This window comes from Beta vulgaris, chromosome 3, assembly GCF_026745355.1.
Source record: "Beta vulgaris subsp. vulgaris cultivar EL10 chromosome 3, EL10.2, whole genome shotgun sequence".
Classification (NCBI taxonomy): Eukaryota; Viridiplantae; Streptophyta; class Magnoliopsida; order Caryophyllales; family Amaranthaceae; genus Beta; species Beta vulgaris.
In genome coordinates, this window is record NC_079204.1 from 6,610,133 (window position 1) to 6,637,576 (window position 27,444).

Here is a 27,444-nt window from a genome sequence, read left to right on the forward strand (position 1 = left end):
TTAGTAAATGATGCTCATGTGAACTCCAAATATGAGTTTACATTTTCAAGGCTTCTTCTTAGATTACCCAACAATCAATACTCCCTAAAAAATATAGGGTTTATTTTTATTTTTATCTATATTCAAACTAAGCATACAAATAATATCACTCTCTCCTTATATGTAGAGAGTGGGCTTAAGTAGTCACTCAAAAGCTCGCTATACAAGTCTAATGATGATCACAAAGAAATATTATATTATATAAGGCTTATACATTTTGGGAACTATATAGACACATAATGAACCCACACATGTCATCCAAACAACGCTGCGAGTGAATTTCTGGAGGGCCTTTGAAAAGACAACTCATGAAATGAAACTTGAGCTAACAACTTAGACATTTGGATAAAATTTTATGTTGATGGCTTGTTTGACTTAATTAAGAGTCAAGGTCAACTCATTTTAGCCTAGTTTCACTCGTTTGTTTTCCATGTTGACTGATGGCTCCTCTAGAATTTATCGAACTCAACTTATAGCCTTCAAAAACCTTGCTATGGTCGTCAAAAGTCCAGCAAAATATCCAAATGAAGCCTTGATTTGACTAAGTTAACATGAAAAGCAAGAAATCCAATTGAAAGACCAAGAGTATAGAATGCACGAAAATTGGGATACATAATATACTCACAAATCACTTAAAACACTGTGAAATATACCAAGGGAGAGAGATAAAAATGAAATAGATGTAACATACATATCAAATTGACAAGAATCCAAAAGTCAGTGGAGCAAGACAACAAAAAAGGTAATAAAATTAACTATGATATATCGAATTCTAATTACTACTTAGAGAAAGGCGTACAAGACTTCACAAATAATCCGATCATAATATTTTTCAACAATGTATTGAAGCGAAGAAAAGAGAACCAATGACTCATATGTAGAGCAAAAACTTTCATGTGGGATATTTGACTAACTACTATAGGTATAAGAGGTCGAGACTATTTCAACTAGTACTGTTCTCACAACCATGCTTAAGCTCAACCAATCTCGTGTCGAATTATAATATTCTACAGAGCCGATTCAATACGTCAGAAAATTTCGTAAGTCCTAACCTATGAGTTAATTCTTTTGTATATTTCTGCCTATCTAAAGAGATGTGAACTTATATTTCCTTATGCGAAATAAAAATAAGGCAAAAAGAACAAACCTATTCGAGTTTCCATCAATTATATACCATCACTATTCAAACTCTGAATACTAGATATGACCTCCAAATAACAGGGGTCAAGGTCGGCTAGTGAGATGATGGGGGATAAGCTTTATCGTCGAGAGGGAAACAACCCAGATCAGCTAGGGAAAGGAGGTAGGGATGCAGAGATAGCTAAAAGATTTATCGAGAAGTAGCCATTCTTGAAAGAGTGCGTAATAGTAATAGCACACTAAATAAAAGTCCCACGTGCTACTAATACTTGTAAGTTGTATCTCAAACTCTGAAGTCTCACCAAGTTGTAATTTCCCTCTCTCTCCTCCCTCGTTTCTCTCTTGTTTTATTTCCAAGTCCAAAACACTTGTTTGTTGTTTCGCAATTCGCAAGCGCATCTCTTTGCTAGTGCTAGTGTGCTACCCCTTCTTCTTGCCATAGCCGGCCACTTGCTAAACCTCAAACCAACACCATGCGCGCGCACAACCTGCCATCTCTCTAATCTCAACTCAAGCTTAATTTCGCTTCTATCGCCCCCAATTTTCACCACTTTCTTCAATTTTACAGATCTAGGGTTTCAATGGATACTACCGTAGATCTTAAAAACTGCGTTGAACGACGTCGTGTTAGAGATAGAGACCGTGATAGGGAGAGAGAGTTGGGATTAGTTTCTGTTGGTTGTTCTCGGGAGCATCAGGTATACTTTTCAATTCACTTTCTTTTATGTAATCTTTGCTGTTTTATTGAGTTCTTTCTTGTGCTGTTGGATTGAAATGTTTCGATAAACTTGCCGTCTTTCGGTTCGATAGTTCGACTAGCTGAAATAGTTGTTTTTGTGTAATTTGTTTCGAGTATGGTGAGTAGCTTAGGGAAGTAGTGTTGGTGAGTTCAATATCAGCTTTTAGAGTTTAGGGTTGAGGTGTAAGTTGATTCTACTGAGTACTGGTATTATATTGATTAGTTTCTTGGACGTCGAATTTCCAAGGGGTAAAATTAAATTGCTAGTTCTGCTTGTAGAGTTGGTAGAACAGGTGAATTAGTTGTTTGGCGTAGTGGCGATTTCGAGCTTTTAGAGTTAGGAGGGTTTGAGAATTGAGATAGTTGTTTAGGTTGGCAAGTTAATTGTATCTAACACCTATGAGGGTTAATCTCTAAGAACTAGCAATTTTCAGCTAACTACGAGTAATAGATACTACTAAAACTAGTTTTGTTTGCGGAACAGGTTTTGAAGTAGTAGTTTTGATTTATGCATTTATTGTTTGCATTGATAAAAGCGTTTTATCTTTTAATTGTAAGAGGTTGAAGAAGGATTCATTCGTGTGAGAACTCTATAGGAACTTACAATGCCCAAGAATCTGCACTTGAGGTTTGGAAAGCTTAGTTGTAAAGAGAGAGAGCGAGGGAGAAGGGGGGGGGTGAGGGAGAAAAGAGTGGGAGTTAAAAGAGAGCACCAACCTCAAATAAATTGAGAGAATCAAACAGAAAACTTGATGATCATAATAAGTATTAGATCTTGTTTGGTTGCTTAGATGCGACTACATACTACTTAGTGGTTCAGTGGCTACTTCACTCGTTTCATTGTCTTTTTTTGCTGTATTGCTGAGTACCACTTTCCATCCCAGATGATAGAACCGGCAACTCCATAATTTTTATTACTTCGGCTGGGTACTGTATATGGTGTATCTGAAATCTATTTGTATTAGTTTATGTGCTCCATAAGAGGCTGTAGTACTCAACTTTACCAGGCTTCCTGTGGGACTTCTTTTGTTTGCCAATTAGGAGCCAAACTAAGGGGAGGTAAAGATAATTCACCAATGGGAGGGAAACTATGTGTAAAAATGTTCAATGGATTTTTCCTTATTGACGACAAACTCTTGTTGCTAGTGGTAATTTGTACACACAGATGTGTTGTACATATGTAGCCAAAGCTTCGCTGATGTTCATGGTATGATGTTATACACCTATACAGTTATACTAACCAACCATCTTGTGTATTGGCCTTTGCTCTATGTTTGGTTGACGTAGCCCCATTTCTGCTTTTTTCCAGCTGCCTGACAGCTAAAATTTGTTTTTCGCCGTCGTTTTTTTTCCTTTTTGATGTTGGTTTCCAATCGTTGATGTGGAATGTTTCGAGTCGCATGACCTTCATATGAGGGTTGCCGTCAATATTGATGCTCTATGGGTGTAATCACTATCCAGTAATCTTGGTCAAATCACTAGGATCCTGATGGCAAAATGTTCTATTGACTCATCAAAATTGCTTTTTCTAGTTTTTGGTTTACTGAGTTGTTGTCGATCCAGATTGGATTTATCTATTTTCAATTATTGTTTTTACAATCGAGATCATTTTGGGACTAAGGTTTCATTGTGGTTGTATTGTTTTTACAATTTCTTGGTTTGGGCAGCGGGTTAAAGTCTATCGTCTGAACGAGGAGGGCAAGTGGGAGGATCAGGGAACTGGCCATGTCACTGTTGATTATGTGGAGGTTGGTCATTTTCTTTATTTGTTGACTTTCATGATGCATTACATCAGTCACCCTGCTATACTAGTTACAAGATAATGCTGAATGCAGAGGTCAGAAGATCTTGCTTTGTTTGTCATTGATGAAGAGGATAATGAAACCTTGTTGTTGCACCGAATCACCCCAGAGGACATCTACAGGAAACAAGAAGGTATTGATATAGGCACATTGGCTGAATGCATTTGTAATTCAAAATTTGCTCTAACTATTTTTTTTTTCCTTTTTATAGATACAATTATTTCCTGGAGAGATCCAGAATATTCTACTGAATTAGCCCTTAGCTTCCAGGAAAACGCTGGATGTTCTTATATTTGGTACTGGAAACTTCTTTTATATCTGGGCTTTGTTTAACCTTTTGCACTCTAGGCTCTAGCTCATACATGCCGATTTATCCAGGGACCAGATATGCAGTGTGCAAAGGAATATACATTTTACTACACTTAACCGTAAGTATTTCTTTGTTACTTTGAGTTCTTTTTTTTTTCTCCTTATGTTACTTGCAATTGCTTGTCCGGTATATTTTCATGGAGGAATTTTATTTTGAAATATGCCTTGACACATTTGAAAGTTAAAGCAAGTATTAAGTTTTATATTAGCAGCAGAGTATTAAAATTTTGGAAGTACATAATCTGCATCTCTGATCTGTGGCCTCAGTCAGAGATGATCATAACAGTATTCCATCACTTGTTGCCATACTCTAACATAATACAGCTCCGATGAGATATACAAGGGTAACTGCTGTCGTCTTTGAGAATTCATTGCTGTTATCATCCTTGATCCTAGTAGTATCATGTATTAAAGGAAATACTTTATAACCATTAAGATTCTAGTATTACTATGAATACTGCGTGTTGATGCTTGTGCCAGACAATGACTCTGCTGATGGGAAGTTTTGGGATAGAGAACTTTTGAGGTTTTTAAAAGATTACTCATTCCCCTCAAAATTTGCGAGGATATTCTGCCGCTGTCTATATTGCCTTCAGTGGAAGCAGCTTAACTATGTGACTTTACATTTTCTGGTTTTTGCACTTTTAAGTTTTAACCATTTTCACTTTAAGTTGACAGTGTTACAATTCTTTCATTGTTTCTGGGAATCTTGTGAGATAATGTAAGTTAGGTGTTTCTGGCCCTCATAGACATTTCTTGATCTTTCTTCTAGGCGTTTTAATGTATATCAACGAGTGGGTATAGCACTTGACTAAAGGTACCATGTTTTGCATCAAAATCAGAATTATTGATATAATCAATCAACATGCCTACCACTTGCCTCCAATATTGAAGCCGTTATGGATCCCTAAGAGAAACTTTTTATCTTTACTGAGTCACTTGCTATAAAACAACTTGTACTTCCTTTCCTAACCACCTTTGAAGAAGATTTAGGGAGACTTGTATAAGTTCTAATTATTATTGTCCAATTCGCAAAAAGTGGGTAAAATCTGGACACTTCAAATTGTCTTGCAGTTTTTGGCCATTTCACTAGCATTATATGAGCTCATTGTGTTTCAGTAGTTTTCCCATCTGAGTATATATTCTTTTGATAGTGGATGTTTTATGATCACAATCAATTGGGTCCTCTTTATTGATTTTGATTGAATGTTTTTCCCTTGTGAACTTCAGATGATACATTCCACAGTGTGAACAGTGAGTTACGGGAGCTGCCTGCTGTGGAGTTATCAACACTCCCTTTAATATTGAAGGTTCTAATTATGGGGTCTTTTTTTCTTTTCAATCTTGAATATCTATGTTTTTGTTCTTCGTACCTTTTTGATTTTTTTTTGTAACTGAAAGTGGCATCTGATCTTTGCTTGCATCAAGATTTTTGACTTTGTGTCTTTGTGATGAAAGTTTACGCGCTAATTTGCAGCTCTTATGCATTTGTTTGTAATTTTAACAAAGAGAGATAAACGACATATAATATGTTAATACTTGTTTGCTGCCTGCAGTTATAAGTTTCTAATTTGTTTCTTTTGGTGAAGAGGCTTTGAGCATTACCTAGCCACTAAATCGATGGTTTTGACAGTTGCCATGCTGCTGGATCTTGTCAAGATATCGATGTAACTAACTGCATTTCCTTTGTTGACTTGCATAAAACACTAGTAATGGATAAGTTGCTCTTTGTAACGATTGACGGTTTTACTGAGATATTGGAAAAAAGTATTAGGAAGATTAGTACTTCAAACACCATAAGTCAATGTATTTGTATGATGATATTGTACTAAATATGTGTGTTTGCGAATGCAAGCGCGCACCCCTGGGATGGGGGGGATTCGAGAACATGAAAAAAAAGCTTCAACTTCAGGAATGAGTCCGACTTCTGGGAGCACCCAAGAATTAGTTGTTTGTCACTAGAAAACTGTTTGCCGCAGTCACCGGCTCTTGACGATGTGAAGCACCACAATTTTGAATTCGCTGAATCTTTGCGAACAAAAGGTCTTTTATTATAATCTCGGTCTTGGAGTATTGACCATTGATTGACAAATTCAGGGTTCAATCACTCACATACTCAGATCCTATACGTGTGATCGCATTAGATGTGTACCTCTCACGGCAACCGGATCATTAAGCATGAATAGAAGGTCCATTGAACTTGTGGCAACACATTTTGTTTGGATCAATGATATATGCAGTCTTGGAGCTTATGTGGGATCTGGAGTTGGAAGGATTGACGAGAGTCGTGATTTACTTAGTAAAAGGTTTTTATTGGTGGGTGGTATTAATAGTGTCATTGTGCAATGCCTTCAAGTCGTTTTTCTTTTCTTGGGGGAGGGGGGAAGAGAGGTTTCTGTTGTGAATTTTTTGGACAAGCGGAGTCAAGTTAGAACATTTCTTTATAAAGTCAATGCAAGTTGGTGAAAGTAGGGGATGATTAGCTATGGTCATTTTTGGATCCAGGGTTGTGTTTTTTTTTCTTGTCTTTCAATAAGCCTCATTTGTATATTATATTTCATGGGAATGCCAATGTTTGTGGGTCTCTCGTAATAGTTTACTGTCTTGCGCTGGTTGTGGTTACATACATATGAGATATGACCTCATTAGATCTGCCTATGGTAGGATTAACATTGGTTTCTCGTAAAATCATAAGGAACTTCGTAGGGACTTTCAAGGAAGGATATTGTATTCATTGCTAATTTGCTACCCCTATCAAGTAGGGGTGACACTGTTTTGAGACAGTCAAAGTAAGATGAAAAATTGCTTGGCATCTAGTGCTAGGTTGGTTGAACATAATAATGAATAAGAAGCACATGTTTTGAGTAGAATCCTAATGTCCAACATTCTAGGTGGGATATATGTGAATGAGTTATGTGCTAGTTTAATCATATGAATTCTTTTGATATCCTCTCTACACTGGTTCTTTGTGATAGTTTTGATGATGAAGATATTAGATTGGGTTTGACATTTTTAAAGAGTGATGTCATGTAAAAAGATAAATGAATTATAACTGTAAGTTTTTGCTCCCTTACCTCCTCTTCGTTGTGTGTAGTTATGGATTACTATTAAGTATTAATAAAGAGTGATGGCAAGTAAAAATAGAAATGAATTATAACTGTAAGTTTTTGCTCCCTTACCTCCTCTTCTTTGTGTGTGGTTATGGATTACTAACTCTTTTGTGGTTTGGCGCTCATTGTTGTCAACAGATTGTGGTAGAGAGTGGCATTACTGATCAAATGCGCATGACAGAACTTATATTGCATGATGTAAGTTTGGTTTCTTCAACAAGCCTACTTTGTGCTCTGTTTCCTTCTTTTGACTGCTTATAAACCCAAGGTTTACTTCAATTTTTTTTGGTTTTTTTACGTCTTTTGTTTGTGCATCCATTTTTGATTACGTAGCGGGTTAGTTGCTTACAGTCTTTTTGTTTTCTTTACATGAGAGTGTAATTTGCAATTAGCCTCTTTGCATGCGTGGCTTGCTTATTAAGATATTAAAGAACGTCGCGAGAATGCTCTTCATTCTAGTCTTTTGAATAGTTATATAGAAAAGCTTATGTGGCGGCTTCTTTTTCCCTATATCTGGAAAAATGCATTTTTTTCTTTGTCCTAGGTCCTACATATCTCTTGTGACCGTGCCTTGGTCATTTAGTTGCTCATGGGATTTCTTTTCTGGTCTATTGATTCTACTTTTGACCCTTTTTCTATAATTATACTTTCTTCTTTCTATATATGTAGGGCTGGCACACTTTTTAAGGAAGTTATGTGAATATGAGAGAGATAAAGATAGATAAAAAGAGGGACCGATGTGATAGGAGAGAGATAGATAAGATATTACCAAATAAAGAAATGTTTCGAATAATGTGAAACTTTCAAATAAGGGAAATGTTGCAATAATAAAGGATGTATAATGTGAAACTACGGAATCATTTATGTGAATTTTTTACTCTGTAGAAGTTGATAATGACAGTCCATTATAAAAATATTAATTTTTCCAAGGTGCGTGCTCTTTTTGCTGAATTTTATCTGAACTGAATATATCTGAACTTATCTAGACTTATTTTTATGACTTCTTTTTGAACTTATTTTAATTCATCTGAACTTTTCCCCCCGAAAACTTAACCTTTTAGGCGAAGAGAATGCACCCTAAGTAAATTACTAAAATGACAATTTGATCTTGGAGTTGTATTACTGTTCCTACGGCATTTTCGACCAATGTAATCAGTGTGTCTGTTGATCTGCTTATTTATCTGATTCATTGATTTGTCGTCTTTCTTCCTCAGTCATTTAAGAATCTGGGTAAACCATATTTTAAAAAATTTGATGAGGACTTTGTTTGATTAAACATGAAGATCTTTTGACTCAGGAATGTAAAGCCACCATAGTATTTACATAGAGGTTATAGTATGGTCCTATTATTGCTGTTGCGTGCGTGGTTGATTTCAGGTTGAACAAATTCTGCTGCCTATTTTATTATTCTGTCCTCTGCTCTTCCAGCTGGTTTCTTAAGCTCCACCCTTGTGGTTTATTACAGCAAGAGTTTTTCAGGAAGCTGATGAACCTGTTTAGGATTTCTGAGGACCTTGAAAATCTTGACAGCCTACATATCATTTATAAAATTGTCAGAGGGATCTGTAAGTACGCTATGCGTCTATGAAATATAGAAAATCTTTCTTTTTTTGTTTAAATGTATAACACAGTGACAGGGTTTGCTATTATGGTGTGATTTTGTTTTTGCTACAGTAATGCTCAATAGTCCACAGATCTTTGAGAAGGTTTTTGGAGATGAATTCATCATGGATATGATTGGGAGTCTTGAGTGTAAGTTTCTTGGAATATCTTCAGTCCGTATAATGACTGACTATTCTAATCTGGTGATATGCCATTATTGTTTTTTATATCAGATGATTAGCTGGAGCTATATCTATGTCATGCTTTGATTAATTTTGCTGTTGCAGCTAAATTTCATTTGCCACATAAATTATTTCTTATAAAGGTTCATGTTAATTGATGCCAAATTATTTTGGGACTAAGGCTTCGTTGTTTTTATGAATTTTTGCTTACTCTTATAGGGACCATCACTTTTTCTGGTTGCCTGATCTATCTATTTATTTGACTTTTAATTGGTGGCCCTCTTTTTTTATGTGGTGACAAACTTTTGCTTTTTCTCCGAATATATGTTCTTACATATCCAAAAATCGGTACCCAAGAAAAGCAAGAGACATCATGTTGGTTTCGTTCTTTTCTGGTTCTAGACGAGGGCATCTTTTCTCTGTATGCTTAAATGTTTCTTCCCTGGTTGTTCCTGAGTTATTTGCAGGCCATGTTGCTAGAATTTTTTGTTAATTAAAGAATTGGGCGGGATTTACTCTAATATGTTGTCTTTGATTCTACTGTAGTAACTCATACAGTACAGCTATGTTATTTTGGTTTATATGCTATCTTGTTTTTGTGTATTATTTTGAGTGCATGGATTCAGTAGTAAAAAATTGGTGATCATTTAATCTATTGGTGGAAGAGAAAATACTTATTATATCGTCAACCCATGTTGTGTATGAATTTCTTCTTGTTTGATTTGTCTAGCAAGAATTTTTCATAAGAGCTAGATGAGAGTCCCATATTTTAGATCATGGATTAGTGCTGTTTCTTTTTGTAGATGATCCTGATGTCTCTCATGTTCGACATCGAGATTTTTTGAAGGAGCATGTGTTTTTTAAGGAGGTTAGTTAAACATTGTCGTATTTCTTTCTTTACTACATTAGAAGATGGTTAACGGTGTAAGATTGCAACATAGGAAATCAGCTTTTTTTTGATGCATCAGACCCCTTTTGTGTATTCTGTTGCTATATTAGCTTATCTATCTTTATGTTTTCATAGGCCATACCAATTAAAGATCCCATGGTCTTGTCGAAGATACACCAAACATATAGAATTGGTTATCTGAAGGTTCGTATTTTAATTACTTTTTGGTTGCAAATTGCTCTCCATTCTTGTTGATCCAAAAGGATCTTACTGAAGTTTTGCAAATACTTGTTAGGATGTGGTTTTGCCCAGAGTATTGGATGATGCGACTGTGGCAAGTTTAAATTCCATAGTACATGCAAATAATGGTGTTGTAAGTTATACTTCAAATCTTTTACCATATCTTGAAGTTTTTTTCTTGTCTAATTTGGAATTGCTGCTTTTAGGTAGTTTCATTATTGAAGGAAGACAACACTTTCATCCAGGAATTGTTCTCAAGGTTAAAATCACCTAGCACATCCATGGAGTCCAAGAAGAATCTGGTATTCTGCTTACACACAAAAATTACAACACATTTTCCTATGTCACATTAGTTTTTTGCTCTTGTTTAGTATTGCCAAATACTGTCCTTGTCCCATAAAATTGGTTAAAGCTTCTAATTTTAGCTGCACAGGTGTTTTTCGTGGAGTTGTTATTCCCCCCCCCCCCCCCCCCCCCCCCCCCTCTTTAGATTTATACTACCTCCGTTTTTTAATACATGCAAATATTCCTTTTTGGATGTTCCATAATACTTGCAACATTCTCGTATTGGCAAATTCTTATACATAGAAGCTTTATTTTATTGTTTAAGCACATGGATCATGTCTCACTCTCTCTCTCCTCCTTGGTTTATGTGCCATTTGTCAATGTTGCATGTAGTAAGAAATGGAGGATGTAATATCCCGCAACTTGTCCAACTTTATTAGAACGGATCAAGTAGTTGTTTGTCTCTGAAGTCCATACCATTGTCCACTTTGAGATGCTGAATCATTTTGATGAGTGAAAATGAATGTTAAGTGAGTAAATCTGTTTCACTGACTTCTTTTTTTGGGTTTGGGGGGGGGGGGGGGAGGGAGGTGGCTTCACATCTAGATGCTCAAAGTTCATGATTGATTGAATGAGTTGGTACCGAGTCGTGCACCTTAATAATAATGAACATTAGTTGGTGCATCTGTCTATAACTTTATATGTAGATTGTAAAAATTTTAATGGCGTACCACCACTACAGGTCGTCATCAATGCTAAAGCGGTAACCCCCGAAATTGGGTCTGCTGCGTGAACTAAGAAAATATCTCTAATGATTGTCCACAAAGATCATACTACACTCACTTCTATCTGTTAATATGTGCTTGCAAAACCATCTTCTTCATATCTCTTTAAACTCCTTATATCCAATTCGTATCTGGCGTATGTCGGCTACTTTTGAAGTTCTTATTAGCTTTCCACTTTTCTTATTGGTGCATCTTCTAGTTAATTTCGCACATATTGAGACCGATGTAGCTGGTTCCTTCGTATCTTATCTTCAATATTCAACTATACGTTTCCTCTGAATATCTTCATCTTGAATTCTATCCTTAAGGCGTTCCTGCAAAACCATGTCAGCATATGCATCTTTGCTGCACCAACATATGGGTCCATATAACGCTAATAATAGTCATCTTATTGAATTTTTCCTTTTACCATAGAGTTATGCTAGGGCTAGATATGCTTTAATCTGAGAGGGAAATTTGTATCTTGGTAGAAAATGTTGATTTGTCAGAAATTAGGTATAAATAAGTGGTTATTAATGCGATAAAATTTATTATTACACATTTGTGCAACTTTTCTTTTGGCTATTGAATGCTTATTCTGCTGCCTTCATGTTTTGGGGCCGGATGTTTGGTCATTACCTTCTCTTAAATATTTAGGTTTGTGTAGAAATATATGCATCATTCAGGAAATGGTCTGGAAGATGTTTGTGTCTGGAAGATGGTTTTGCATGTGGGCATTGTCTATGCAAGGTGAATATGTTAGTTTATTGTCAGAAAAGGCATCGTATACTCTCTGGATGTCAACGATCAACTTGTATCCTAATGGATCATTTGACATATCTTGTAAGGTATACCAGAGACTGTATTGCTTAGTCTTCCTTTATTTTCTTCCTTCGAAAATTCTTTATTCGTTTTAGAACAGTGCCCAGTGGTGTGGCTCTTCATGTATTAATGGGCGCTTTTCTTGGAGTTCTTTCTAATCGCCCACTCCTTGGGAAGGAGTGTTAGCTGTTTACTTTGATATTAGTGTAGGAACATCAATGTGACTTTTAATGCAGTTATCTTAGGTTTCTGAGGTTCTCTTATCACTTGCTTTAGTGAATGAATCTCTGACTCTTTTTCCTTACAAAAAAGCACCAGTTGTATATACTCTTGCATGAATTCTAATACTTTGAACTTGTCAAGTGAGATGGTTTTCAAATTTCTGTATTACTTTGATGAATCTTAATTTGTCAGCATTACCATATTGCTAACAGTGTTAGGGAGGCAATGAGCTTCAAGCTGATATAAAAACAGAAATATACAATTTCTTTTCTCCTTTCTTTTATTATTAAACTCATAAAGTGTATTTCAGTCTCTACGAAAAGCTGTCGTTAATTCTACACTGGTACCCCCTCTGCCCCAAATTCAATGCCACATTTTCCTTTTTCAGTTGTCCAAATTTCCGTATAAACTTTTTGGCGGAACATTTACTCTTTTTTTTTCTGTACAGTTGGGCGCTCACCTACCCACCTCTTCTTTCTCCCTACTTTTTCACTTTTCTGAAACTGTTTGCCAAAATGGTGTGGCAATTCATTTGGGATTGAGGGAACTCTTACATTTCTTGTTTGAGTGTGCTAGTTTTGTTGCAAGTATCCTGGTAGAAAGGTGTGTACTCTTTATGGCACTGACTCTTATTTCAACGTATTTAGGTTTATTTTTTGCACGAGTTTTGCACTTTAAGCAAGAGTTTACAGATGGTTCAGCAGCTTCGATTTTTTAGGTATGTAACCATTATGGTTGTGTTTGTTCAGGAATCTTGGTTATTTAGATGTATTGTGTAAAGTTTTTCCTTGAATTTGATTGTGCTCGATTCTTTAGATGGAGCGCTAGTGTTTTTGACCATAATAATGATAATAATATTTATTTTTATTGTTGTTGTTATTGTTATTGTGAAATTGTTATCATCATCATCATCATATTCAATAATTATTGTAATATTCTTATAAAAAGTATGGTGACTAAAATTTTCAGAGGCGTGTTTTCCCTCCTTTTTTCTTGGCTTGGCACTGCTTCGTGGATAAGTTACCCTTTATTAATATCTCCTGAACCCGATTTTGGTGGAACTTTGTATAACATTAGAATATTGAAATCAGATTTCTGCATGTTAAGAGCTGAAAGTAATTAATGTCAATAAACAGCTAAATTAAACAAACTTCTGGTCACTCAGATTCAAAAATAAGGTTTCCTGGCCATCTATTGTAGATATATAGCAATAACAAACTTTCTACAAGGATCAAAGAATAGGTACACAAATGTCACTAACTTTTAGAGTTGTTCAATCCGTAAAATATTGAGGGAAAACAATATCTGGAGGGTTTTTGAAAAATGCCAAATCTGTACGTCGATTCTGCTAACTTTTCTGTTGGTGGTATCATTCTTCCTGGTTTGAACCATCAGCAATAGAAGAAAGTTCTTCATGATGCGAAGGGTTACTTCTGATTGATCCGTATCTATTGCGGAGATGTGCTGATGGGTTATACAAACATGCATGAGTTGTAATAATTCAAAACAAAAACTTGTGCGAAAGGACATTTTTTGCATACCCTATTTTATGATGGATTTATAGGAGTATAGGACTGAATATTTTTGGCCTTAGCTTCATTTAATAAGTAAAAGACTAACAGAAAGTGAAATGAAATCCAGAAATTACATGCCTTATTTTCTACTGCCAGCATGCTAATGTCAATTGAACTCTAAGGAAAGTAAAATTTACCGTGGGTTTAGAAGCTGGAAATTGACCTTAATTAAATAAAACAAGAAGATACTAATAAGATCTTAAAATCAAGCTATATGCAGTTCTAATCTGGTCTGTTCAGATCACTTGCGCGTACCTGTTTCCAAATGTGTACCATCATTAACTTTAAACCACATGATTCTTTGCTCGAGAAATATATATGTTTTATTCTTTTCATTTGGTTTTAGACTTGTATAAAGGTGGGTAGTGCTTCCACCAATATTGCAGCTTATTGGGTGTTGAGCTATTGTCTACTTATATGAGTGCTTAATTTGTCTATTCTTGTTATGAAATTCTTGTAGGGATCTTGTAAATGAAGGCCTTTTTGACATCATAAGTGACATTCTGCAGAGTGAAGACAAACGACTTGTCTTGACCGGGTAAAGGATATTTTGCTTTCGCTATTAGTTGCTTTTTCTTGGACCACGGTTCTGGGATCTTGTATTTTCGCCTATTCCTAGTCCTAGATGGAATGGCTTATTTTTTATTTTATTTATGCAGAATTTATCTCTTAGCTCTTCTTTTGGCAAAAGTCCTCTTTATCATGTGTATGTAATGCTATTCTGTTTAGCAAGTTGTTGATAAACCATCACTGATGTGTTTCTTATGGGTGCAGGACAGATATCATTATTCTTTTCTTAAATCAGGATCCAAACCTTTTGCGGGCTTATGTTGTCCGACCTGAAGGAACTCCTCTTCTTGGTCTCCTGGTATGTTTAATAGGTTTGATGTATCAAATATGGGATATATATATATATATATATATATATATATATATAGAGAGAGAGAGAGAGAGAGAGAGAGAGAGAGAGAGAGAGAGAAGTGAGTTCATATGAGAATGCATACTTACATGAGAAATGAGAATGGATTTTACACGTTATAACTCTAATGAACAAGTGATGTAACTCTAATGAAAAAGAGATGTAACTCCAAAAAAACAAAAATTAGAAAAAATATTTCGAAAAAGAATTTTTTTTTTTTTGGGTTTGAATTTTTTTCAGGGGTATAACTCTAATGAACAAGTGTTGTAACTCTAATCCAATCGTGTGGTTGGGATTCATTCTCATTTCTCATGTAAGGAGCATTCTCATGTGATCCTGCCCCTATATATATATATATATATATATGTATATATATATATATATACATGTATATATATATATATATATATATGTATATATATATATATATATATGCTGATGTCTCTCCCTTATCTGGAAAAAATTAAAGTTGCTTTTACAATCTCTATATCTGGGTTTAAAATAGTTAATTATGTATGCTTTGCATAAAGTGGAAACTGTAGAATTCTTATCTTCTCTATTAGGGATATTGAAACAAAGATACATATAATTCATAGTTCCTGTGGGTAATGATGGGTAATCTCCCTGTTATCAGGGCGACAATGCTCATTTGCTTTCTTTGATCACCGAGATATACACCTTGAGCAGGAAGGACTAATTGGGCATCTTGCGCACCAAATTGCTCAATGTGGAATTATTTGCTCCATTGTCATGGAGTTGAGGGTAGATGAACAGGAAAACTTTTGGTTGATAATGTTTTGAGTCTAGACTGTAGACACTTGGAGTATCTACTATATTAGACAGATGTATAATTGGAAGCATGCTTCTCTAAGGGATTTTAGTGGAGTGTTACGTTTGTACTTTTTTTTATTGACTTGGACAACTCATGACGAAGTACGTACTACCTACTGAAGTTCTGTGGGGCTGCTTAGAGATTGGCGGATACCTATTTGCATATATTAGAAGTTAGAAGTAACGAGGATATCTATAAGAGAGATAAGGCTAGTGTGCAAACTTTACGTAGATTTAGAGGATTAATATTTGATACATGGCTACATCAATGATCAGCTTTGATTCTCGTCCTCTTCCCCATTAGTAAATAATGAGCTCAAAAGTTAAGTAGACATGCTACGATGTATGCTATATTGATGATAGAATTTTGGGTGGATATGACAAGTTTCAGTATCATATGAGTTAGTACTTTGGCTATATCTTAGAGCTAAAGGATTTCTAGTTGGTTAGAACTAAAATGGTTCATTTGGATGTAATTATGGGGAATGTTGGGGTTTCTTTGAATTTGGAGCAGAAATTAAGATGGGGTATTTGGTTCAGATGCTACAGTGAAGAAAGTGTTTGAAATGCCTGGGCCCAATCATGCAAGGTGGTTATGTGATTCATTTATTAATGTTAGATGGACTTACATGGAAGATTTTGGGAGCTCTATGTTAGTAGAATATAAACATTGCTTACATTTGATGAGAAATTCTATCTAGGCGTTAAGTTGGTTTAAGAGAAAGTCAAGTTCAGAAGATAACAAGGGAAGAGATGATGATGTTTCAATGAATGTGAACCATATTAGAAGACAAAATGATGAAATGAGTGATAGGTGACAAGGTAAGGGTAAATTATGGTGATGATAAGACGGATAAGCAAGACTCAAATAGTTTGGGCGTGTTTAGGGGTCTACAAACCGAGCCTGAACTGAGCCGGAATGGAATGGACTGAAATATTCCCATCTCAACTGGAAGAAGAGTCATTTAAGAAATTGTTAGAGAGAAAGTATAGTCCTAACTCCTAATAGTCGGCTACAAGGTAGGGTTTCTACTTGGAGCCTTGTGAAAAACGTTGCCTTATTAAATAGAAAATTGTGGTGATTAAGGATTCCTGCTGTCAACCACTTGCAGGAAGTTGGTTACTTTCTTCTTAAGATCAATGCAAAATTGATGTGTATTCCTCTTCCCATCACTTCCCTCATTTTTGTTCTTCTTAAAGGTGCGGTGTTGTGGATGATATGAAGTTAGTGTTTCCTCGTACTTTTCTGCTTTATGTTTCTTCCTTCATCACTTATCTGGTTTTTATTCTCGTAAGGTCGGCGTTATGTTCTTCTTGGTGTGTTAGCAATGCTACTGTTATTGTTGGTTTTTTCTATAAATATTGTGTTATTTATACTTCCCTGGATCTCTTTTAAAAGATATATACCCATGCTTGGATGCTTTTCTTCTGTAAAATTAGAAAGAAATGTTGAAATGTCCCATATATTTTGATCGGTTTAGGGGTAAAGCTGTACATATTTAGTTATCCTTAGACCCCTCGCATGTCGCTGTTATGGTAGCGCAGTACGTTTAAGGCTTGCAAAGCTTTATAACTGTCTCTCGCTCTTTCTTTAGAAGCTGCTTTGTGTCTGGTTGATTCTGGATGGTGGTAGGTGAGAACACTTCGGATGTTTGATGCTTTGCTCTAGCTTTTTTGGTTGACTTGTTATAATGAACCTAAGATAGTGACAGGGTTTAATTCTCGGAGTCGATGGCCAAACCACTTTCTTGGACAGTGCAGATGTTTTGTAGCTGTCACGAATTACGATCTAATATTTAGTTGCTTTAAGCTGAAGAACCTTTATTTTGTCGTTGCGAGTAAGTGGAGATAAATATTCGTGATCGAATAGAGAAAATGACGCTTTACGTACTCCTTACGTGCGTTAGTCATCATAAGTGCCAATGCCAGCTTTTGTAACTGGCCATCGCGAATAGAGCTTCCTAATGCTTGGTTTTCCTTTTGATCTTTGAATTTGTTATGAACAAGATATTTGGACCAAATACTGATAACAACAGATTTCGGAAAATTATGGGTGATTTTCAGTTTAATGTAGGTTGAGCAAAGTGACCTGAGACATTAAGATATTTATGTAGTTGCATGGATTAGAATTGATGAATTACATATATAGTAGTTTTACCTAGTTCAATTAGGTCCGTCCTGAATATCTGATTGTTCATGAAACAAATTGCGGTATACACAACCAACATGGTGATCTGGTTTTGTAGATAGCGAAGATGATATCTTTGTCACGTGTGTGCTGAAGTGGTCTAAGTGACGTTGCTTGATTTGAATCAATTTCCAGATTTAGAGTTCTACTAACGAAATATAGATTTGTCAATTGAAAACCAGACGCAAGAACTGAACAGTCAAGATAATAGGGTTTCTGTTTGTGGGTGGAGGGGTAATATATTGGTGAATCTTTTGTCACTCATTCACTATGTCTGACCATTGATGGTCTTCTCCTGGAAGACATGAAGTACACGCTTTTAATCTTTTCTTAGTAAGTACGTACTACTCAGGGTCTTGCTTCTACTTGTGTGTAAGATAGAGATAGTATCGTACTTTCAAGCCACATGCCTACTACTAGTACCAAGTTATCAAATAAGTAATTTAATTGAAATTGTTTCATGGGATTTGCGACTTAGCACTTCTGGCGAAGATGATAGTTAGATAGATCTAGGTTCATTGTGACCCCAATATGGTGCTTCGTTTTGTTATCGTGTGAACCACTTTCTCGCATTTAGAGGACTCAACTACTCAAGTCTGACAACAATGATCATTCTTGTGCCATCTTCTTTAATTCTATGGAGGTTGTTGAGCATTCTGGAGGGTTGAGATCCAATGGTTGTGATTCATTTTGTATCATTAATGTCATTATTGTGAATACTTGTATATTCTCAATTCAGGGACACAGCCAAAAATTGACACTGACACCCTATAAAAAAGGACCATATGCCTGACAAAAAACAGTGAACACATGATAAACGTTGCACCTCAAAAATGACCTGCAACTTGTATAATAGCATCGAAGTTCTGAAATGATTATTTCATCTTTTATACGATATAGAATGCTTGGAATATGACAGAGAACACATTATATATATGGCAATGGTTTTTGACCAATAATGTCGAAGTTTGGAAAAGATGTTGACACATTATGATAAGGATACATAATGCTTGATAAATGACAATAACACATTATGAAGATGACATCTCATAACAATGACACAGAACTTGGAAATGACTTTGAATTTTTGAAAAATGACACCTTATGCACGACAACAACTTTTACTAGCAGAGTTCTGCTCCTCTGTTCTCGTACCCGCAATACTTGCGTTTTCACGGTCTCCAATGCACTATTTTGACCTTTAATAACTTTAATTACGTTTTAGTAAAAATTATAGAAAAATTATATTTTGAAACTACATGTTGAGGCGAATGTGACAAGATCCTAGTACGTCTAGATGACATGAGCTTAGGAGTTCAATAATCAGTTTTCCTTCTATATACATGAATAGAACTTCTACTTTCATATTTGTTGTGTAAACTTGTCATATGTTTTATGCTTTTGCCATTTTCTGAAAATTATTGTCTGTGCTTTTCTTACTCTTGACGAGGAAAATAGAATAATAAAAAGGTGCTATTGACTCCTTGGACCAAACCTACGGACTGCAAGTTAGCCTAATGCTTAACCAAAATCAATAATTACCTTTTTGAGCTATCTACTTACTGGCCAACATCGTATTTTCTCCTTGTTTATTGCTGTCTTCTCATGCCAAAGTATTGAAGCTTCTGAGAATATTGGGACTACAGATTTCTGTCCCAGTCGAAGCAGTTGACTGAAATTTGATAATTGGATTTTTTGGTGTCCAGGTGCAAGGTATGCTTACCGACTTTGGGGATGATATGCAATGCCAGTTTCTTGAAATTCTCCGCACTTTGTTAGATTCGTTCACATTGTCAGGAGCGCAGGTATGTATGTCACTTAAGCCTTGTTATTCCCATGCTTTATCTAGTTGAACTTCTTTTCAGGCTAACTTACTCTACATGTACCATTAGAGATCTGGCTTATACGTTCAATTGATTATCTTCCTAATAGTTGCCTGATCATATTTTAGAGGTCGTTTGTCATGCTTAAAGAATATAGCCGGAGATTTAGGTCATATGGTGTCTTTTACATGAGCTATCATATAGTCAAGAAGTGGTTTCTGAATCACTCGGATCAGGTTTTTCAATTTTTATGGAGGAATAGATAACTGCAGTTCCCTTTTGAGGGTCTATCCCTTTTTGTTTCCGTGCTATTAACCTTTTGTCTGAATTTGATGTGGATGAAGTATGTACCATTTACAATTATAGGCCTCTATTAGGAATGTACTCCGTCCAATACAAGAATCACATTTGGGTTAGAGCAAAGATGGTTGTTTATTTTGTAAAATGAAATGGTAGTGGATAGAGTCATAGAGAGAGAGGAAAAGGTGAGGGACGTGCTACGATAGAAAGAGAAGAAAGTTTGACGCAATGCAGAGAGAGAGAGATTATTACGTGAAATCGAAATGCAAATCTTATATAGGGATGACCTTTGAAGGGAAACGTGCATGGGACATGGAGTAGTAATATTAATCCTGTGCACCTTTTGAGTTCATTTTGGTTCGTGCAGCTGTGATTGTTAGCTGTTTTTGTTTCTAGGAAAACCATATGTAGCTGGGCTGGTTTTTATACCTTAGGGTATTGAGATAAAAATCTGCAGTCGGTTCAAATTTTCTTCTATATCTGAATCTGCTGGTTCCTTATTCATAAATTTATTGCAGTTACTTGACTTTATCTTCTGTACCCATTCGGGTTCTAGGATGGTGACATAGTTGTGGCTTGATCCTAATCCGATTTTCTCATTCCCGACGGGATTGTTGATATTGGCTTCTATTTATCTTTTTAATACATGTTTTAAAGTACAAAGGTGACTCTCAATTGAGTTGCATGGATTATTAGTATAATCGTTTTGCAAAGTGATGAAGTAATCTCGTTTTGCTATACGCATATGGAGTCTGCGACCTGGTTGAATTTATGTGTGCAGGTGTGACTAGTGATTGTTGATTTTTTTTAGAAATGTTATTGCTGAGTTTTCCGAAAATACTTTGTCCCTGAAATTTGCTTGTAAGACTTAAATTCTTTCTCATGCTTCTTGCTTTCTATTATCATTTTATGTTTGTGTGTGCCATCAGACATCATGTAATCTATCGTGTGCTGCATTGCAGAGAGATACTATAATTGAGATATTTTATGAGAGGCATTTGGGGCAGTTGATTGATGTCATAACATCTTCTTGCTCGGGGGGAGGCAAGAATTCTGCAAAATCTGGTGGAGAAACGGTTGTTAAACATAATTACACTAAGCCAGAGATTTTATTGAGCATATGCGAGTTATTGTGCTTTTGCGTTGTGCACCATCCATACAGAATAAAGTAAGACTTTCTTGTTCTAGCATTGATTTACCATGCTGTCTAAGTAAACTTGGTTATTGGACAGGGTAGCCCAATGGCTAAAGAGTTGGGGTCAAATTTATAGGGCTTTTTATTGAACAGGGCTTTATCGGATAGGTTCATTATTGGACAGGGTCATTACTGGACAGGGTCATTACTGGGCCAATAAAGAAACCTAATAATTTTGAAATATAAAATAGGTTTTGTAAAAACAATTACATATTCGGATTCACATTCATTTAAACTCACTTTTGTCCATCTTTGTTTCTTGTTTTTCTTGCTCGTTTGCCGGCCCGCCCATTATCGACCTGCTATCAGCCCATTACCCATTTGGCCCAACCCGCTACAACCCTTTATGAGGCGACCCTCTTATGACTCGACCCGCTTCCTACCCGCCCTGACCCTGACCCGCCCCGCCCTGCCCTGCCCAATAACCAGGTCTATGTCTAAGTTGCTTCTGATTTGGCATTGTCGCTGATATTATCTTTTGTGTTGCAGGTGCAGCTTCCTGCTTAACAATTCAATGGATAAAGTCTTATATTTGACAAAGAGAAGAGAGAAGTACCTAGTAGTTGCCGCAGTCAGATTTGTTCGCACGGTTATATCTCGTAATGTAAGTCAGTTTATCTTCCACATCGATCTTAGGACTTAGAGTGTTGTTATTTTTAAAAATATGCATGTTTTATGAACAGGTGCCTTTTTTTTTGGACTAGCAATAGAACTTTTCTCTACTAAGTTTATTAGCTAGAATTTGTTTTGTTGCAAGCTACCTCAATGACATTAGCCTTAATGCAGTTTTACCCTTGTTCAACATAGTGACTATTACTTTGTTAGCTTTTCTTCTATTTGGGTATGATTTATTTTAAGCGGAAATCATCCATTGAATCTGATCCTATATTTACAACTGAATTACATAATATCCATGAAAGTCAAGGTCGTGCATTGACAGTTTTAGTTATGGGTAAAATGCAAAAGTTAATTGTGATGTGATTTGGGAACATGTTAGGCTGAGCACGATTGTTGGCTGTGTCATAGCTGCCATGTCCAGATATCGAGTGATGATATACTCCATTAGGTGAAAAAAGAGCTACGCTACTAAACTGGTATTTCTTTCTCGACGGTGGAAGTCCAAATGGCTCCTCTGTTGGATGCATGCGTGCAGGCTAAAATGATGCAACCCAGTGAGCTTTTAGGTATCAGGTGTGTGCTTGGTGACATACCAAATGAGATTCATGGAATCTCTATGAAGTTTAATACTCCCTCCAATCGAGTTTAGATGCAACTCTTCCTCTTTCATACAGTTGTAGAAGATGGATAAAGTGGGGCATTGCTTGTGTTATCTTACGGTACTAGTTGATTCGATAGACGGTATATATATTGTAGGTAAGTTATGTGGGTCCTTAAATTTGGGAAGGGTTGGTTGGGTAATACTTTATTGTTGCTTTAGATGAAGATTTGGGGGTAGGGGGTTATAGTGGTATTGTTGAGAAATAATTCAAAGGGTCCATGCCTTAAAAGGGAAGTGCTGCAATTATACAGAAACGACAAACTATAGAAATTGTTGCGCTGAAATTGGGACAGAGGGAGTATAAACACTGAAATCTGAAAAGTGTTGCAATCAATATTGTTGCCTTTATGAGCTGCTTCTACTCATGATAACATTGAGGAATGTGGTATGGCTCGTATAGGAAATGGCATCAAGAAGTTGAGAGCTGTATCATGAGCTGTTTGATGTAGTTTATCTTAAGCTCAAGTCAAAATCAATTAATTGAATAGGGCTTCTGTTTTGCTCATGTCTTGTCGTGTTGGGAAACAAAGGCATTTAAGCATTGTTGGAAGAAGAATCATCTTCCTGTTGCAGAGACGCGCTTGGTGATCACTTCTGTATTTCTAGGAATCTCATTCATGGTTTGCTAGTTTCTGATCTCTGTAAAATGAGTCACTCTACATTTATTTGCTATCAGCCAAAGATTTTATGCAAGGTTGGATATATTTGTAATCTTAGATCAATATATACTCATTAAATTAATACGTGCAGTACTTATGATTTGTATAAATGTTTGATGATAACTGGTACCCTGGAAGCTGTTGTTCATACAGCTATATGATCAGATTATCAGTCTTTAGCTGTCTAAAAAGTCGTTTTAGGAGGTCCTGCCTCTGGTCCATTGAACATTTGATGTGTCTAATTGGGGAATCCAATGTAATAAACTGCATATAGCTTCTTGTGTTTGCTCTTTGTTAAATATTTTTTTCATTTCTTTTGGTGGAGAGGGTTAGGGAGATTGAGGTGTCTTTGGCTGGATTGGCAGGAAGGTGCCGTGATCGATAGTGTGCTGTTTCTTTTCATTGCATCTTAGATCTTTATTACATGCTATATTTGTTTAGCATAATAAGCTGGTCATATTGAAAGTGGTGCTTTAATCATCATTGGCTTTAGTGATACTCTCAACAGTTTCGCTATTCTAACATCATTACTTCGTCCAGTATATGCAATCTTTACACTTTACCCCGCTATAGCAGAGAGCTCGTATTTCTTATACTTCCTCCGTTTCAATTTAGTTGTGGCACTTTCTATTTGAGGAAGTTCCAATTTAGTTGTGAACTTGTGACACTTTTATTTTGGGTAATAGCTTCTCTCTATCTCTCTCCTAGCACATGGAACCCTTTTATTTTCTTTCTCTATCTCTCTCCTCTCCGAAAATTGCTTAGGAGTCCGTGATTTTAAAAGTGTCACAACTGACAACTGAATTGAAAAGGACATAATTTTTTCATTCGATATGCAATCAACACTTGCTGTGTGATTTGCAGTTATCTTTGATTCTATTGAAAATGAACTAACAATTATGCTAATCTTTTACAGGATGAAAATCTGAATAATTATATAATGAGGCGCAATCTTCTTAAACCAATTGTGGATGCATTTGTTGCAAATGGTGATCGATATAACTTGCTCAATTCTGCAATTTTGGAGCTCTTTGAGTACATTCGGAAGGTGCTTGTCACATTCTTTCTTTTCATTTTGGGTTATGTATTTCTTTGTTGATGATTTAACATGTTGTATGAGTTCCAGTCCTGATGGTATGAAGTTTCTTGCAGGAAAGCGTAAAACCATTGCTTAAGTATTTGGTGGAGTCATTTTGGAGTCAGCTAAGCAAGTTTGAAAACATGGCATCTATTCAGTCTTTAAGTGTCAAATATGAGCAGGTACCTCATTAGATAATTGTTGATCAGTCATAACAACATCTGGATTTCCAGTCTCTGATATGAGAATTTGCAGTCTTTGGAGATCATTGGAACAAAATCTGCTGTTAATATGGACACCAGAAAACGGGTTGAAGATCGTGCATTGGAAAAGGAAGAAGAAGATTACTTCAATGAGGATAGGTATGTACTGAAATCCTGGCCAATATGGCACCCACGCTTGCCTCTAAATTTTTGAAATATTGCAGTGATGAAGAAGACACAGCATCAGCTTCAATGTCGCATAATCGAAGAGTACAAGCCCATCCAATTTCATCTAATGGTTCTGATCCTAGCTGCACAACATTAAGGTACATTGCTTTTGCAGACAACACACTATAATTCTTGCCACTAGTATATAATTTTTTATTTATATTTGCAGCTCTAGATCTGGTGGACTAGTGGATTATGATGATGATGAGGATGATGAAGATTACAAACCTCCACCTCGAAGACAAACAGATGTTGATGGGGATGAAGGTACTCTAGATTCTCTAAGTGTGAAGAGGAAAATAGCTGCTAAGGAGGAGCCTGGATTAGTCAAGAAGCAACGACTTGATAAAAATTCTAAACAAAAAGAGGGTGTCTTTGCTGCCTTGTGCTCTACTCTTAGCCAGGCAGTTCTACCCAACAAAAAAGCTTCTACGAAGAAAACAGTGGACAAGAACAACCATCAAGAGAAAGAAGCGGAAGTAGTTAGTAATCACGTTGATGAGAACATTTCAGGTGATGACAACGGAAGTGAAGAGAACATTGCATCTCAAAAATGTTCTGATACCTCGTCCAAAAGTAGAGATAATGGACAGTTAGAAGGGGAAGAACATCCACCTTTACCACCAAATTCTTCATCGGAGATGACGGTAAATGGATCTTGATTTTATCAGGGGATGTTGAATTTCTAGCGGAATTACTACCAGATAGCAATTGCTTTATGTTTCTAAGCCAAATGGCCATCTGTTCCTTGATCTTACGAGGACAATCACACCCCTATCAGAGAGCAGATTTATCAGGTGAGGTAAGTGAATGATGTGCTATTGGGTTCATATTTGAATATATAGGAAGAGGCGATATTGTACAGAGCTATAACAAAGACCGTCAGATCACAACAAAGAACGTATTGGTCTCTCAGGCATTGGCCTCCTGATATGTGTCTCGAGCATATACAAATTGCCTCTGTAAAAACTTGCTTAGCATTGATGTTCCCCGAGTAAAAGAAAAGGTGGGATCTGTAAAACTCAATTTAGTCCCAATCTACTTGGTTTTTGGCAAGCTCTCCTACATTTCCATTATCCTGGCAATGATAAACGGTCTGATAGATAGATTGGCAATTAATGGGTAGCCCATCGTATAGTCTGCTTATCAGTGTTGCAATTTTTATGGAGATCCCTGTAATATAAAGGTGTTAGCGAGTAGTGACCATCATTCCGGACATTAATTCATCTGCTCAATAGATGCTTCTTGTACATTATTTATAGTACTTCGCTGTTGTATGATGGCCTCCCTTGTTTGATTTATTTTTGGTCTCCCATTAACTCGCTGTAATCTTAGCTAATCTCTACTTCCTCCGTTTCATTTTAATCTACACACTTACACTTTTCACGCATGCCAATGTAAAACTTTTGGGGACATATATCTTTAGTTTTGTATTTGTAAAAATTATAAAAAGTACATATTAATAAAATACATACTAAGATGAATTTAACAAGATCTCACATGACTATGTTTTTATTCACGTATAAATCACAAACGAGAGTCAAAGTACAATTTGTGAATAGTGTAAAATGTCAAAGTGTGTAGATTAATATGAAACAGAGGGAGTATTATATAAGGGAAGGGGGGAGCAATGGTGTCCTCTTTTGAAACGCCTATTTTGCCCCCCTTCACTTTCTAAATTACAAAAAGAATGTCAAAATCAAAATTGACACCCAAAGAAAACTACCTAAAATAAATTTACAATACTCACTCACAAATCACTTAAAGGAAAAAACTTTACAATTCACCCATACAATTGAGAAAATCACGTTATAAAAATCACGCAAATCACTCAAATAATCAGAAAAGTTTATTAAAACTTAAAATTAACATACAAACTAAAACTAGCTAATAACTTAGAACGTCAATACATACAAAAATATTTACAAAAAATTATTTACAAATCACTATTCTCAAGAACCATTCTTAATTAATGGTGGGTCATGATAAAAAATAGAGGTGTATTTGTAGTAAAATAAGAATTTAGAAGTTAGACAAGGAAAAAAATTATTTATTTTTTTATAATGTTTCCTATATATAATGAAATTTTTGCATATATTTGGACCTATTTTTTTCTATTATATAATAGCGATTAATTATCAAGGTAAAAAGGTTTATGTAAAATATCATTCAAGAATTAAAGTACAACATATCTCTATTCTATAAGGGAAGGGGGGAGCTATGGTGTCCCCGAATGAAGAGACTATGTTACCCTTTCCGTTCTAAATTACAGATTCACTTACAAATCAAAGGGGGGTTCAAACAAAAATATCAAAAATATAATTATAACAATCACTCACAAGTCAACTAAAATCATAAAATTGCATAATTTACGAAAACTTAAAAATTGACTAAAATGAGGAAACTTTACAAAAACTTAAAAATTCACTTACAAACTACAACCCATGAAAAAATTGACTTGAAATCAAAGTGTTTTACTTTCTTTACACTTTATGAACTATTGTACTTAATTCAAAATCAACAAAAAAATTTTAATATTAGAAATCATAAATAAATTCAATAAAATTTCTATTTTGTTCATAGAATTAACTTTGAAAAGTAAAAAAAAAAAAAAAAAGAATGGTGAGAGATTTAAATGACAGAAACTAAACCAATCAAATTTTGCAACTAAAAACAATTATAATTCGTATGTCTAATGTTCAAATTTTGACTCTTATGCCGAAAAAATTTGTTTCGAAAAAAAAATTCAAGCACGCATCGCGTGCAAAAAATTCTAATATAGATTGTGCGGGGACCAGCTTTTTTTCTTGAAACAGACAGATGAGGTAACTACTTACAAATTAACGGTAGTTTTACTTTCTCCATTGGTTCTCTTCTTTACGAGTGACCAGAGGAGAGGATGGCACATAACTAGTCTCAATTCCATCAACAACTTAAAATTGATTTCAATCTCCTCATAATC

The 27,444-nt window shown here is 35.6% G+C and overlaps 1 protein-coding gene across 1 annotated transcript; it reads left to right on the forward strand.

The window, feature by feature from the left end:
• The first annotated feature begins 1,458 nt into the window (after positions 1–1,458).
• On the forward strand, positions 1,459–25,783 carry LOC104888409 (uncharacterized). The gene is made up of 24 exons (XM_010673372.2): positions 1,459–1,877; positions 3,586–3,666; positions 3,754–3,853; positions 3,932–4,016; positions 4,099–4,148; positions 5,320–5,399; positions 7,338–7,397; positions 8,665–8,764; positions 8,874–8,951; positions 9,787–9,851; positions 10,008–10,076; positions 10,168–10,245; positions 10,319–10,414; positions 12,853–12,923; positions 14,240–14,317; positions 14,554–14,647; positions 19,424–19,522; positions 20,803–21,008; positions 21,525–21,639; positions 23,890–24,021; positions 24,126–24,233; positions 24,307–24,413; positions 24,479–24,580; positions 24,652–25,783. The coding sequence occupies exons 1-24, from the start codon at positions 1,761–1,763 to the stop codon at positions 25,142–25,144; spliced, it is 2,664 nt and encodes an 887-aa protein (XP_010671674.1). The 5' UTR covers positions 1,459–1,760; the 3' UTR covers positions 25,145–25,783.
• Positions 25,784–27,444: the final 1,661 nt, after the last annotated feature.